Here is a 16,642-nt window from a genome sequence, read left to right on the forward strand (position 1 = left end):
TCTATATTGCAATTTTGGTAATTTATCTTCTACAACCTTATAATATAAGGTTGTAGAAGGTAAATTACCAAAATTGCAATATAGAATATTACACTAACAGCAAGCACTACATTACGACATAATATATATAATATACATGTTTATATGTATAATTTTGTATTGTTTAAAAATTTTTTAAAATCCAAGAAAATTAATTATTTTTATTACAATCGGATAGAAACTGTATAAAAAAATATTAAAATTATTATGCATCATATTATGTGTTTTATAATTCATTCAGAAAATGTGTAAGCGCAAAAATAAAATCAAATGACTCAAACACCAAAATGAATATAATATTGAACATCTAAAAGAGCCACAACATAAATTTGATAATTGCATATAAAACAAGACGTGAAAAGTAACTGGAAATTAAATGTTTCTAAATTGTTCCATCTATGAGTTATAAAAACAATTTTGTTTCCGAATATTCAACGCTTAGTAAACATTTTTAGATGTTGTAAAGAATACTAAGATATTATAAGTTTACATTTCATTGAATGAATGATTATAATCATCATTACAATATTACAGTACAATATTACTGAAAATCTAGAGTGTAACATTTATCTTTAATTTTGATTGTTGACAATATTATTCCATTGATGTAACGTTTTTTGGATTTTCTCCTTTCATGATCTTGAGAATCCTATCGTATACGAGTTTTGGCGCATCTTTTGCCCATATAAAATCCACATGATTAAATTTGGACCACGGCACTTTGTACATATCCACTACATTGGGCAATGAATGGTACAACTTTTTCACATCCTTGAAGATATATTTTTGTGAGTTATCGTATGCGATTTCTTTTAAATTACCTTTCCAATTAAGTAATTTAAAATTGCATTTATATACAATATTTATAGTCAAGTTATTCCTGTCTATATACTTTTCCATTATTTAAATAAATACTTATTTTCCATTACTTACCTCTGTGTCAATTAACCAGTCATTATCAGCGTAAAACAATACGATTGGTATTGTGATGTTAGATAAATTATAATTTGGTGGTTCCGTCAAATTATAAATCAATAGATTTCTCTCGCGACCGTAATTATACTTGCGAAACTTGCCTGATTCAAATACTTGGATGAAATGCAGTATAGTCTTAGTCGAGGTGCCGGCCGGGATATTTTTCAAGATGACAGGCAGTAGAGTCTAACAATAGATAAAAAATAATGATATATATGAAGTTCCACATCAAGTGTGATCACGCGATCGTGAAATCATCACGGAATGTTCAAAGATTCGATCCGAGTTGTATTTCAACAGCAAATTATTATTACTTACAATGTTAAACTGTTCGCGATCATCACCCCAGATCATAGACATTATATTGGAACAAAATTCAATGTTCTGGTCGCAGATATCTTCCAAAAGAAATCTTACAGAATCACCGAGGAATTCATCGTGAAAGAACAATTGTATCGCCATCTATAATTAAATATCTTAATAATATTGTAATTTATTGTAAATCTTGTAAATTTTCATGTCCGAGTTTTGTTTTAATTTTGGGAATAAATTAATAAATTTTTAATCAATTTTTTAAATCAATTAAAGTAATTTATAAACGCTTAAAACGTCGTTACAAATTTAATTTTAAATCATCAGAGAATGCCTTAAAATTGTAATTGTAATCCAAAATTGAATATATACAGCATAAACAAACAAAATGTGAAGCAAGAAAAAAATGTGTAAGATTTAAAATGTTCAGAATTAATTTCCTCAAAGGAAGTTTTATTAAAAAAGCAATCTAGTGCATTTATCATTGATACTTTATTGTCAGACAAATCTTTTTTCTTTATTCTGCCAGATATTTGTTTCATTCTAACGATATCATAAGAATTGAAAAATAACACATTATAATATTATTAACATAAAGTGAATATGTGATTGTGTTTATTTATTGCTTACAATAAAATAATATAAGCAATAAATGAGCATCGATCAATCATAGTCAAGTAATGATATGAATTGATTATTAAATTTAAGTAGCTAATATATCAGAAATATCGATTTGGTTATTGCTACCGTCATATTCCTTTCATTGTTTATGTGCCATAACATTTATTTCTAACGCTGTTATTTTTCCTTTTTTAAATAACAGTTTACAAACTTTATGTCTTACAAAAAGTACTTTATTTAAAAATGTACTTAATTTTTTCGCATTGTTTTAAACAATTATTACACGATAATAAAAGTTAAATATATATTTTTAACACTTTACTATTATTGTATTATTTTACCTGAATCTCATTTCTAAATGGCATCAAGTATTGTACCGGACTCTGCATGTGATCTGTAAAGACTGCTGGCGCGAGACTGATCATCATTCGCACCATTTGGGCGATTTCCGGACGCTCTGATGCCATTATAAAAAAACTATTTGCGCCCATTGAATGACCATATATGTATGCAATGGTTGGGATCTCATATTCGTGATAAATGTGATCATCGCTGATGAATCATAGATGCCCATTTCGTTGTAGCTAATAAAAATTCAATCGATATATCATAAAATATATAAATATGCACACGATCAATATCACACATATGTAGAGAAAATAAATATATACATATGTGTATAATATATAGCGTGTTCCATAAAAGCAGAAACTAAATTTTGTGCAAAAAATGATCTACCAACAATCAAGAAGAAAAACAATATACATATGGGCACAATAAAATGTGAGATATCTTGCAAATGATGCATTTTCGAAAAAATAAGTACGTGTATATAAGTGTAAGAAATCCTTACGTATTACGTCAAGTGAAAACAATTATTGTAACAATGATTATTATCTCATTTTTATAATATTATTTCTATTTTATTTTATTTTGCTAATACCTAAAATCCCAAAATGTCAAATTCGACGGAGAGAGAGAAATATGTGCCTTCGAGTAAATATTACCACGGAAATTTCCCAACCAAACATCATATCCCTGATCTGCTAATAGGTAAGCTAAAATTTAAGAAAATTGCTTACAATATTTAAGATGTCACTTTCCGTAAAGTATCTTTGTATACATATACGATTAATTTTCAAATTTTATGACATTTTTATGGTAAAGACGAAATTGACGGTATGATTTTATGATACATATATGATTTCAAAAATTGATTGACGATCGTACCGAATGCTTTGTCTTTGCCAAGAACAACCCAATCAGCGGAGCTGCCTAAAAGACCGTGCTGCAGCAGCACGGGTAAAGAATCGTTGTCACCTGGGATACGATGTAACGTCAAGAGATAACCGTCTTCCGTCATTACAACGTGAACTTCCGCAGGATAACCCGCTTTTCTTATCATCTTAGGCTGTAAAAAGACTGTGTAAGGAAAAGGAAAAACTAAGCTGGGAATAAATTTGAGCAACAAAATGCATAATATACTTATTTTTAGGCATAAACACGCAGACATACATATTTCACATTATTTTACATTTCAAAATAAAAAAGTAAAAGAAATTTAATATTAATTAATTAGTATTAATAATTAAATATTAAATCAACTCTCCAAAAGCAACAAAAATATATAAAAATAATCTTCTATGTCTTTTTTAAAGACTATAATACAATATAATTTTGCGAAATTATGCCATTTTTCGGAATAAGAGAACGCGGCCAGTAACAGCAAGTTACATTCTATCACTTTTAACAACATTAATGAAATTAAATATTAAAGTCAAAACGATAAAACATTAAAGATTCAAGAAATCAAAACATTAAAGATTTTGATCCACGTGTCTATAAATGAAAACTTATTTACCGTGTCGAGAACGGAATCAAGATTGAATTCGATGTTTGACTGATTCCAATTAGTCCATATTATTCTCCTAATGAGCATACTTATCTCAGAGGTCACATTTATCGGAGCCGCACTAAGATGACTACAAAACGACAGCAAATACATGAATCCGATCAATTTCATTTCATCCATGAATGATTCAATAAATAGTGAAAAAAACGGATAATTCGAGAGTTTTTCGGAATATCGAGATATTATATGTCGTTGAAAATAAAGCGGAACATGCGAAAACGATGTAGATGCTGCTGCGTGATACTAACTTATACTAACTGTATTTTACACGTTGCGTATATTGGAATGCACGTTGCATCTTATTAAAATTAATGATTATTGTATTTCTGATTATTTTTTATCAGCTCGCAAAAAGAATAAGAAAAAGTATTATTAATCATATGAGCACAATGAAATTTCGAAAAAAATATAAATTTATATAAAAGCGGTTATCCTTGTCCTTAAAATGTGTACATATATAAAGGCCAAGTGATAAAGATGGAAGAGTAATAAAATGAATAAAATTAAATTATAAAATTAATGTAAAATTAACGTAAAATTAAATTATGATATAAAAATTTATTGCGATCTGAGAAATATATCGTGAGTGAGAATAGAAAGCGATTGATCTGATTTTGTAGAGAAAAATCGTCCCTTTCGGTACTTCTTTTAAATAGAGACTCTTCCGAAACAATTGCCGTGATAGAAAAGGTAGTCCCGTTATATATAAATGCAAAGTGGATCTCCTTGCTCTCGAATATCGAGCCAATTAACTCGTTACATATTCGATTAGTACTATTATTTATCGTTGCTACGTTCATGGTGATAATATTTCGCATACATTTATTCTGACTCTGCACTATGTTCAAGAAATGAACAATGTCTTGAACTCTGCGTTTTTACGCCTATTCGTTCGGTGGTCCCTTTTCGGTAAAGGAATTTAATCCTTGTTACGCGGGATAGGACTTAGTGCGATTTCAGGGTTTAGGAAAGAGAATGGGTTAAATAATTAAATTCTACATCAAATTAAAAAATACATATATTATATAAAAAAAATAAGGAAAGAAAAATACATCTTAGCAGTTGTAGTTATGCATGAGTAAGTATGTGTGCGTGTATGTATATATTCTCTACGTATATTAATTTTTCGTTAATTATTGCGACAATCACAAAACAATAGAGGTCCTTCCTTCTTAATTTGAGTTAATCTACCTCCTTACATCGTTAAGGTCAAAAATTCCCTGCCACCCTGTATATATGATAAAACAACGTACAAACATAAAACAAACATACAAACATAAAACTTGTACAACGTAATACAAACATCAACCTTGTTAGTATAATATATAATGCACTTGATATATAAATAGCATTTTTATAGACAATAAAACAGACTTAAGCAATAAAATATACTATAAACAATGTTCTTTTCTTTGCATAATTCCTTCGTAAACTCTTGTCGTAACATCTTGTCTTGTCATGTTATTTTCGATGTCAATCATTTTTAATGACGCAACTTAATCGACTTATTTATTAGATTAATGACATATGTAAAATTTGCATATAGCGAACTATAATCTTTATTTCTTATCTGATATTCTATTATCGTTTTGTTGCAATTGTAAGATAATGATTATAATAATAACTACTAATAAATACTAATCATTTCATTTTATCCTGGCTGAATAGAAGATGCAATAGACAAATCTGTTGATTATAAATAGACCAGAAGTTATACAAATCGAGATTTATTATTCTTCTGTATTAGTCTTATATTGCATTGAACCTTCGTGTGCTCTAATAAATAAAAATTTACAATATGTTAAATAAGGAGAGAGAGAGAGAGAGAGAGAGAGAAGAGAGAGAGAGAAGAGAGAGAGAGAAGAGAAGAGAAGAGAGAGAAGAGAGAGAGAGAGAGAGAGAGAGAGAGAGAAGAGAGAGAGAGAGAGAGAGAGAGAGAGAGAGAGAGAGAGAGAGAGAGAGAGAGAGAGAGAGAGAGAGAGAGAGAGAGAGAGAGAGAGAGAGAGAGAGAAGAGAGAGAGAGAGAGAGAGAGAGAAAAAAAAAAAAAAAAAAAAAGAAGAGAGAGAGAGAGAGAGAGAGAGAGAGAGAGAGAGAGAGAGATATCTTATGAAAATTCTGATGCAAACATTCTTCGATTTTGAACTTTGAATATGTTATGTAAATTAAATTAAGAGCCTTGTGTATTTTTTAATTTATTCTCTTTCATTGTGAAATATAATTTTTTATATGAGTTGGAGAATATAAAAACAGCTAAACGTAGTCTTTAGATTATTATTATCAGTCCGCGCAGATTTGTTGTACTGACTTATTTGTTCGCTTAACGAGATGTATAATTATATTTGAATCATTTCGATTATGTTTCCATCACATCAGAGAATCTATCAGGTAATCTTTATAATATTTGTATAAAATAAGACTATAGCATTCCATTGTAAAATCCCAAATATGAATATATTTAATGTAAATATATGGGCATAATTAATGTAAACGCGTTTTAACACAGAGATTCTTGCAAATACCATAAATTATTAATTCTGTTTGATTACTATAATTATATTAAGTTATTATAACATATATTATAATATTATATATTATTATCTTATTAAATGTATATTAAGTTAATTTTGTAGTAATTTTTGATACAATAATTTAGATACAAAAAATTGATGCCAAATAATTAAAATAAATAAGAAAAAACGTAAACACGCTATTTAATATCAATCGCGATAATTATATAATTTACATATTATATGCGACATTTACATTTATATTATAATACGATGATGATTTTGAAAAAAAAGCAGAAAAAGATTTCAATATAATCCTTTGTTTATGATAGAATTTGCAAATACTTAATTAAATAGCTCCTGTTTATTATAAAGTAACACTGTATCCTTGAATGTAAGCGGACATTAAGATATGATCGTTTACAAATATTTCTTTACAGTTATAGAATAAAATTATAACAATGTTAAAAACAACTTAATAAATCTTTGATATAAGAAATGCAAGAATAACACACACACACACACACACACACACACACACACTCTCTCTCTCTCTCTCTCCCTCTTATTCTAATTATAATAATATTAATTACTATAAAGATTTTGCAATATAATCTAATGAAATTTTATCGTATACACTAAATAGAGAAACTATTGCAAGCAATGTCCGATTAGCAATTTTTTTTTTAATTCACAAATTTAGCACATAAACAATGTTTTTTCCCATTACAATAAACAATATATCAGATTTTAAATATATCAGATTTTAAATATATCAGATTTTTTTATAAAACTTATTAATTATAAAGAAATATATGACAAATGCATTACAATGATTATTCTTTCACTCTTTCTCATTATTTTTCTTTAGGATTAACGATATTAAGGATCAAGCTAATTGTCAATTATATTGAAAATCAAATATTATTTATTTTATGATTCGTGCGATCCAAGAATAATAAAATAATAAACCAAAGAGGGTTAAACTTAATTAGACGGTCATATCAGGACAGTTAAGAAACGATGTTCATTACTATATTAGTATTATCTATATTTATTTTATTGGTATATAATTATTACGTGCATCATGGAAAAAGCGGGCGACTCTATAATCTTATACCGGGACCATCAGGTTTTCCAATTGTTGGCAGTTTGAGCCACTGCTATGTTTCACAAGGTAATTACAAAATTTCTAATCTACTTACATTAATTGACAAACGATCTGTCATTTAAGCAAAAATTAAATTCATAAATCCTCTATTCTATAGAACATTATACTCAAGATTAATCAAGATTATTGCATGTAGATTACTTATATAAGCACTTCTGTTTGCAATAATTATCCATAATTAAAAATCCATTTTCTTTATTATTATAAAATAAACAAAGTTAAAGGCTCCTCTAAATTAACAAATTAATAATAAATAGTAAAAGACAGTAAAGAGCCAACGCAGTTGTAGGGCGTGGATAAAATAATTTCCAATGCAGCAAATCAATTTTAACAATCCTTTCGCTTTATTCCAAACGTTTCGGATTCAATTCGAGCCTTCTTCAGTGAATCTAATAAACACAAAGAAAAGATAAATAAATCAACTAAGGAAAAATTAAAACACAATCTCAATAAATGCAAAAAAGAGGAAAAAGCATAGTCACATGTATGCATGATCTATAAGAGCGACGCGACTTCGTCAAGGCTGGTCCATCTGAGAAAACACGATGCAAAAAGCCCTCTCAACGGTACAAAGCGCGAAGAGCGATGCACTAACAAAATAAAACCAAAACTAGTCACAAATCTTAAAAAAGAGAAATTTATTAACACTAATTAAAGGCAACTCACTCACTCAGACAAGAGACAGACCAGCAAAAACGAAACGAAACAATCGACAAGCTCAAAATCGAATAAGCCGATAATTCAAACAGCAACGGCAATAATGTCATATTATGGTCGGTAATAATAAGAGGACAAAGCCAGTCAAACCGAAAAACAACCCGCTAAATCTTGGGCATGTTTTCAACTATCGATAAGCACGAAGTATTTAATTTTACAGTATCGCTTTGGAGATTCAACGCATTTTTTTGGCGCTTAATATAAATCATTTCAGAAATGAGTCTTTTTCCTAAAAACGCTTCCTCATCCAGAATCTCGACATCATCAAAATCAAATGTGTGATTAAGCGCTCTATGTTCTGCAATGATTTTTAGGAAAAAGACTCATTTCTGAAATGATTTATATTAAGCGCCAAAAAAATGCGTTGAATCTCCAAAGCGATACTGTAAAATTAAATACTTCGTGCTTATCGATAGTTGAAAACATGCCCAAGATTTAGCGGGTTGTTTTTCGGTTTGACTGGCTTTGTCCTCTTATTATTACCGACCATAATATGACATTATTGCCGTTGCTGTTTGAATTATCGGCCTATTCGATTTTGAGCTTGTCGACTGTTTCGTTTCGTTTTTGCTGGTCTGTCTCTTGTCTGAGTGAGTGAGTTGCCTTTAATTAGTGTTAATGAATTTCTCTTTTTTAAGATTTGTGACTAGTTTTGGTTTTATTTTGTTAGTGCATCACTCTTCGCGCTTTGTATCGTTGAGAGGGCTTTTTGCATCGTGTTTTCTCAGATGGACCAGCCTTGACGAAGGTCGCTCTTATAGATCATGCATACATGTGACTATGCTTTTTCCTCTTTTTTTCATTTATTGAGATTGTGTTTTAATTTTTCCTTAGTTGATTTATTTATCTTTTCTTTGTGTTTATTAGATTCACTGAAGAAGGCTCGAATTGAGTCCGAAATATTTGGAATAAAGCGAAAGGATTGTTAAAATTGATTTGCTGCCTTGGAAATTATTTTATCCACGCCCTACAACTGCGTTGGCTCTTTACTGCCTTTTACTATTTATTATTGATTTGTTTCTTTATTATTATTTATTTATTTACAACGTATTTGAATAAAGGTGCACTAATATTAAAACTAAAATTAATCCCATAAAAATATTTGTGTATTGATATGTGTATTTATAATGTAATTTTCAGAGGAAATATGGAAATACTGCTGTGAAATATTTGATCAGTATTATCCCGTTTTTAAAGTCTGGGGTTTCTTCACATTTATTATAAGTATCCGTCATCCAGATGATTTGGAGGTACTAGAAGAAATTAAATTGTTTGTAGACATTACGATTAACTAAATTTAAAAAATTTGCGATTCATACCAAGGTATCTGCTCATCAAAAACATTTTATAAAAAAAATAAAGAAACAAATCGATCCGTCGAAATTAAGATCAAAATAATTAAGCTCAAAATACAGAGATATAATTAATAAATATTTTTTTGTATGTAAAATTAAAAAATATAATAAATAGATAGTATATATGTATATATCATGTATATATTGAGAGATATGTATATATTGCTTTCTGTTTGCGATGATTTCAGATAATTCTAAGCAGCAATAAGTACATCGAGAAAAATCACCTTTATAATTTCTTACATCCTTGGTTAAACACAGGTCTCCTCACTAGCACAGGTAATAATATGACATTAATATGTGAGTATATACTTTTTTATTACAATTTCTGATCGATCTGTTTCATCATAAAAATTTAAATAAAATGATACTTAGACTTGAATATTATCTTAAACGGTGAATTTATACAACTTCTTTGTTGTATAAGCTAGTAGATTTAAAGAAAATTTGGGTGTGATTATATTGAGAGATAATTTCGCCAAGATGCATGTATTCTCAAATAAATAGAAGTAAGATGCATGTATTCTCAAATAAATAGAAGTAATAGAGAGGTTTTATTTAAATCAAACACTATCACGTAATGGACTTATATGTATATATTAATATTAATGTTATATTAATATATTAATATTAATTATTTCTATCTGCTATTTCTATTCTATCCCGTTTCTGTTTCTGTTCTTTCCACTCTCTCTAATTTGTAAAGAATTAATTCCAAAATAATAACTAAATCCACGTTGATACTTGCAGTTTCTCTTACCGTAAAAATTCCATAAGAAGAAGTTTAAAAGATTATAAAACAATTTTGTGATATATAAGGAAAATTAACGTACTATATTAATGTGTTATTTAAGGATTTATCAATAAACATTAAATTAAGAGAGATACTTTAATAAAGACATCTTATATAAAATATTATTTGTAATTTAATGCACAAATTTGTTTTTTTGTTTTAGGCGCTAAGTGGCACGCAAGAAGAAAAATACTAACACCTGCATTTCATTTTAATATGTTAAATCGATTTGTTGATATTTTGATCAAAGAGGGTGATTGCATGACAAAGTCTTTGAAAGATGTCGGAGGGACAGTTGTAAAGGATTTATTACCATTTGTCAGTGAACATACTCTAAACGCGATATGCGGTAAGACTTCTGTAAAATTCTCATTGTTATATGTATATGAGAATTTCATTTTAAATGATTATTTTTTAAGGTAAGGAGATAATTTTTATGTAGTATATCGATTTAATCGCGATAGATAATATTCGATTTTTTTTATACTCAAAGCTATCCTTTAAATTTTTGACTATTATTTCAATCGTTTATAATAAATGCATTTGTAGAAACTGCTATGGGCGTCTCCCTATCAAAACTCGGCACATTCCATCAAGAATATCGAAAAGCGATACACGATTTAATAGAATTGTTGGTTTATAGGTAATTTATATATTAATTGATATACAATAAATCTATATAATGATGTGATGTATCTACGATTTTTTAAGTAATGATTATTATTATGATATATTTTGAAAATAGATCAATTAATGAATAGTCATAAGAAAATAAACAATTAATATAAGACACCAAATCGCTTAAGCGGACAAGTTGCAATAAAAATATATCTTCGTGCTCCACTATACGTTTTGTTATAAGATAAATATTATTTGCAGTTTTTAATTTCTTAAAGTGTTATAAGAATTTGAAATATTAGAATTTTGAGAAATAAAGTAAAAATGAATTATATAATAGAATTGTATAATAGAATCTAAGAAGAAATTGTCTTTGATCAAAAAAATCTATAGCTGAAACAAAAGTACAATGTTTTTAGAAGATTCTTTTTCATAACACATACATAATTTTCAATTTTTCATTTATTCTCTATATTTTATGACTATTTAAAGATTATTTTGATTTTATGATGCTTTTACAAATAACGTTTTAGGCTTTTACAAAATTATATTATTATTGGAATTATAGCTTTGTTGAATTACGAGCTAAAGCTTTATTAAATTAGTGAATTATTGAAGCTATTATAGCTTTATTGAATTACAATTATATAACTTTATTGAATTTAGATTCTTCAGGCCTTGGTTCTACAACGATATGTTATTCTCATTGTCGTCAGAAGGAAGAAAGCAAAAGAAACTCTTGAAAATATTGCACGGATTTACGGAAAAAGTATGTAATAAAACACCTTAAATTATACAGGGTGGCCCATTTTAATTTCCCCAGCCAAATATTTCGGAAAATAATGAAAAATCAAAAAAATGTTTCAGACAAAAGTTGTAAAAAAAACACATAGTTGTTTCAAAGAAAAAATATGTAATTTTTAATTGCAAATTACATATTTTTTCTTAAAAATAACTATGTGTTTTCTTTACACCAATTGATTCCTCTCATTATTTTGTACATAAAAGTATTAAGGTAGGATAATCGAAAAATGAATATTTTACTAGATATTTTATGGTTTATGTAAAATTAAGAAATGATTTCAAGCCTTATAACTCGAAAAGTACTCAATGAAAAAATACTTTATTATAGTGTTTTGAAAAGCTCTCGAGATGAGCTACAAGAATAAAAAATAGGAAGTTCCATAAAAAAAAATTGAAGGTGGCCTTCATGCGACCTTCCAACAACTTTTCAAGATAAAACCAATGATACCATCTTATGTCCCCCTTCAAGCCATACAACTTTTGTCTGAAACATTTTTTTGATTTTTCATTATTTTCCGAAATATTTGGCTGGGGAAATTAAAATGGGCCACCCTGTATACTTCATATTTCATTTATATATAAAATAATATTGTTATTAATACAAAGATTCTTAAAAATTAAATATTGTATGTAGATTATCGCGGAAAGAAAGCTTTATCACCAACTTACTGACCATCAGTATTTAAAAAATCTTGAAAGTAATGAAGAAACAGAAGATGTCGAAATATTTGGAAGTACGTAAGAGATCAAAGTTTTTAATTTAAGTTTGACAGTGCAATCAATATTTTAAATTATGCTTGTATCATTTATATTAAACACATATTCACTCGTAGTGACTTGCTGCAAAATTAAATCATTATTATTTGTAATAGAATTTAAACAAGAATTATATTATGAAATTAACGCAATATGCAAAAGTGAAATTGTTACTGCTTGATTCTACTTAAAAAAAAGCGACTAGCCATGTTGGATCTTTTAATAGCGGCATCTCGAGAAAATTCTTTAACTGATTTGGACATCAGAGAAGAAGTCGATACTTTTATGTTTGAGGTATCTACTATTTTTTTAATTGTTTGTATACATCTCTCTCTCATAAGCATATATAACGATATGACAATATGATGATGATTACAGGCTCATGATACTACATCGATGGCTATAATATTTACTTTATTACTATTAGCTGAACATAAAGATATTCAGGTACTTATTTCTCATTATATTGCGATAATTATTTACATTTACGACTTTTTTTCTTAATAGTATGGACACCAAATTTTTGGTGCCATATATTTTATATATACATGGTGTTCTAAAAAGATATGTCAAAAATTTAAGGAGATATTCCTTACACTTAAAGGATGAAAAAATGTTATATGGACATAAATACGGAAATGTTTTTTTTGAGGTATGTTGAAAATACTGTTAGCTGTATTACTTACACAAGGAAAAATTTAATTATTGTATATGGCAATTGTTTAATTAGGCTTATTTACATTTAGTTTTATTTACATTTAGGTTTTGTGACCTTGAGTATGTTACAATAAATGTTGAAAATGTTCATCGTTTTCCTAAAGCAACAAATATCTACAAGCAGTGATCGGATCTCAATCAGATAGACTTTTATTTGTGAGGACATTTAAAGACAATCGTACATACTACATCAGTGCGTGATATTCAAGATCTTCGTGACCGTATCACTGCAGGTTGCGAGATAATCCACTGTACATCAGGTATTTTTGAACGTGTCCATGAATCGATGCGTCGATGTGTCACTAGTTGTATTCAGAAAAATAGTGAACATTTTCAGCATTTATTGTAACATACTCAAGATCATAAACCAAATGTAAATAAGTCTAATTAAACGATTGTCGTTTGCAATAATTAATCCTAAATTTTTCCTTGTGTAAGTAATACAGCTAATAGTATTTTCAACATAACTCTTGAAATAATCATTTCCGCACCTATGGTCCATATAACATTTTTTCATTCTTCAGGTGTGAGGAATATCTTCTTAAATTTTTGACATATCTTATTAGAACACCCTGTATATGTTACGGGCAAAGTCCGCAAGGTGTACAGTGTACAGAGTCGACATTGTGCGGGCGATGTCAGTATTGCATAACGTTTTTAGGCAAAGTCCGCTGAAATGGTTTATTAATGATATGATCCGGATTGATGTAGGCAAAGTCGACACTGCCTATTCAGCGATAGCAATGTCAATAACTCCTATTATATTGCGAACTTCATCCAGTTCCAAGTAGGCAAAATCGACATTGCTAATTCTTCATGGGTGAAGCTGCGCGTCCGTATTGTGTAGTCCTGATTTCTCAATAAAACGTAAAATGAAAATTCAACATAAGGTATAAATATCTCTTCTACACATTCGCTTAGCGCATGAATACAGCAATTAATTAGTTTTAATTTGCGACTGATTAAAATAAAAAATTTTAATGTTTAGTTTTGACGAGCAATAATATCCTTAAATAACATATTTTATTTAACTGTACTTAATATTTACCTATTATATATTTATTTTATGTAACTGTACCTAAGTATAACGACTATTTTCATATGCTAGAGGAATATGTAGGAGAGTATGAATGTTATGTTGAATTTTTATTTTATGTTAATTTTATATTAATATATACGTTATATTTTTGTTTTAGTCTGCGACTGATTAAAAATTAAGGTCATTGTAATAATTAAAAATATTTGCGCTTTATCATTTATATTCAAATAAATATTTTCAGATTTGTACCTAGTCAGTCTATTAAATCATCACTTAACAATTGAGAAATCAGGACTACACAATACGGACTAGCGTAACTTCGCACATGAAGAATTAGCAATGTCGACTTTGCCCTCTTAGAATATTCGCAATATAATAGTGATTATTGACATTGCTATAGCCGAATAGGCAGCATCGACTTTGCCTACATCATACCGGGCTATGTCAGTTAATAAACCATTTCAGCGGGCTTTGTCTAAGAACGTTACATAATACTGACATCTCCCGGCAATGTCGGCTCTGCACACCTTGTGGAGTTCGCCCGTAATACACACACACACACACACACACACACACACACACACACACACACACACACACACACACACACACACACACACACACACACACACACACACACACACACACACACACACACACACACACACATGTATATATTAGTATATATATTTTTAAAGAATTAAAACAGTTGTAAAATAAATATATACAATTGATTTTAATTTCTTAAGAATTTATTTGCCTGCGCACGCATCGAAATCATAATAATTAGAAAAATATTTTAATTATTATCAATAACACAGGAGCGTGTGAGGGTTGAGGTTGATAATGTGATGCAAGAGGACGAAGGAAAACTTAATATGAAATCCTTGCAAAATTTATCATATTTAGAAAGATGTATAAAAGAAGCTCTACGTTTGTATCCCAGCGTGTTTATGGTATCACGACATGTTGCAGAGGATATAAAATTGAGTAATTAATTATTAGATTTTTGTATATATTATATATATTTTTCAACGTTTTACACCACAAAGTATATATCATCGTATGTAAAATAAGATTAATACACATTAGTATTTTACGAATATAATATTATATTATATCTTATTTTCCTCAAATAACTCTTATTTTCATACATTTTAGAATCTTTTAATTTTACAATATCCTTTTCAGAATCATGTGTCATACCGAAAGGGACGATCTTAATTCTTAATTTTTTCGGAGCTCACAAAGATCCTAAGTTTTGGCCAAATCCAGAAGTATTTGATCCGGATAGATTCTTGCCTGAAAAGATACAGAATCGTCATCCTTATTCCTACTTACCTTTCAGCGCAGGGCCAAGGAATTGTATAGGTAAATTAACTATAATTTTATTTGTCCTCGCTTGTCGATCACTTTTAATAAATTTCGCATTGTAGGTCAACGGTTCGCTTTCCTAAAAATGAAAGCTCTGATTGCTCCTTTGGTGCACAATTTTTATTTGGAACCCGTTGAATATTTAAAGAATATCCGGTTGAAAGCACATATGATAATTCGTCCTTCTCATCCAGTTCATATAAAATTCATTCCAATCAAATAGTCGTTTGAAACTAAGATGCCACATGAGTAAAAAGTTGACGCATTGCCAAAACAGAAGAAAATCATTATATATATTATATGTGAAATATTATGAACAAAATTATATATATATATATAATTTTGTTCATAATATTGCATATATAATATATATAATGATTTTCTTCTGTTTTGGCAATGCGTTAACTTTTTACTCATGTGGCATCTTAGTTTCAAACGACTGTTTGATTGGAGTTTTATATGAACTGGATGAGATCTGAATTGTAGGATATACTATTTGTATACTTTCACGATTAAATGTAATGTTTATATATATATATATATATAATATATATATAATATATAATATATAATATATATAATATATAATATATAATATATAATATATAATATATATAATATATATATATATATATATATATATATATATAAACATTACATTTAATCGTGAAAGTATACATATAGTATATCTTACAATTCAGATTTCTAGATATCCAAATTTATTATGCATAAGCGTATTCTATCGTTATCTGTAATTGCAATGAACGCGTACATATATATAATGATTTATGAAGTGAATGAAATTAATATTTTTCTACGTTTCATTCAATACGAAGCAATGTAGAAAAAATACATTTTTGTTTGCGAATAAAATTTTGCTTGAAATTGTAAGTTAGTATAAGTTTAATTATATTAAGAAAATATCTAGTAT

General features: G+C 28.3%; 1 protein-coding gene and 1 pseudogene across 1 annotated transcript; one reads left to right on the plus strand and one right to left on the minus strand.

Annotated features, from left to right (window-relative positions):
- Window positions 1-361: 361 nt before the first annotated feature.
- Window positions 362-4,101, minus strand: LOC105256341 (annotated as a pseudogene).
- Window positions 4,102-6,151: 2,050 nt separating this feature from the next.
- On the plus strand, window positions 6,152-15,983 carry LOC112638144 (cytochrome P450 4C1-like). Its single transcript, XM_025409254.1, has 13 exons — window positions 6,152-6,245; window positions 7,239-7,544; window positions 9,396-9,505; window positions 9,799-9,889; window positions 10,567-10,752; window positions 10,953-11,046; window positions 11,688-11,790; window positions 12,460-12,560; window positions 12,770-12,875; window positions 12,960-13,028; window positions 15,159-15,327; window positions 15,529-15,708; window positions 15,774-15,983. The coding sequence occupies exons 2-13, from the start codon at window positions 7,391-7,393 to the stop codon at window positions 15,932-15,934; spliced, it is 1,524 nt and encodes a 507-aa protein (XP_025265039.1). The 5' UTR covers window positions 6,152-6,245; window positions 7,239-7,390; the 3' UTR covers window positions 15,935-15,983.
- Window positions 15,984-16,642: the final 659 nt, after the last annotated feature.

The sequence above is a fragment of the Camponotus floridanus genome, unplaced genomic scaffold (assembly GCF_003227725.1).
Source record: "Camponotus floridanus strain SB8 unplaced genomic scaffold, Cflo_v7.5 scaffold250, whole genome shotgun sequence".
Classification (NCBI taxonomy): domain Eukaryota; kingdom Metazoa; phylum Arthropoda; class Insecta; order Hymenoptera; family Formicidae; genus Camponotus; species Camponotus floridanus.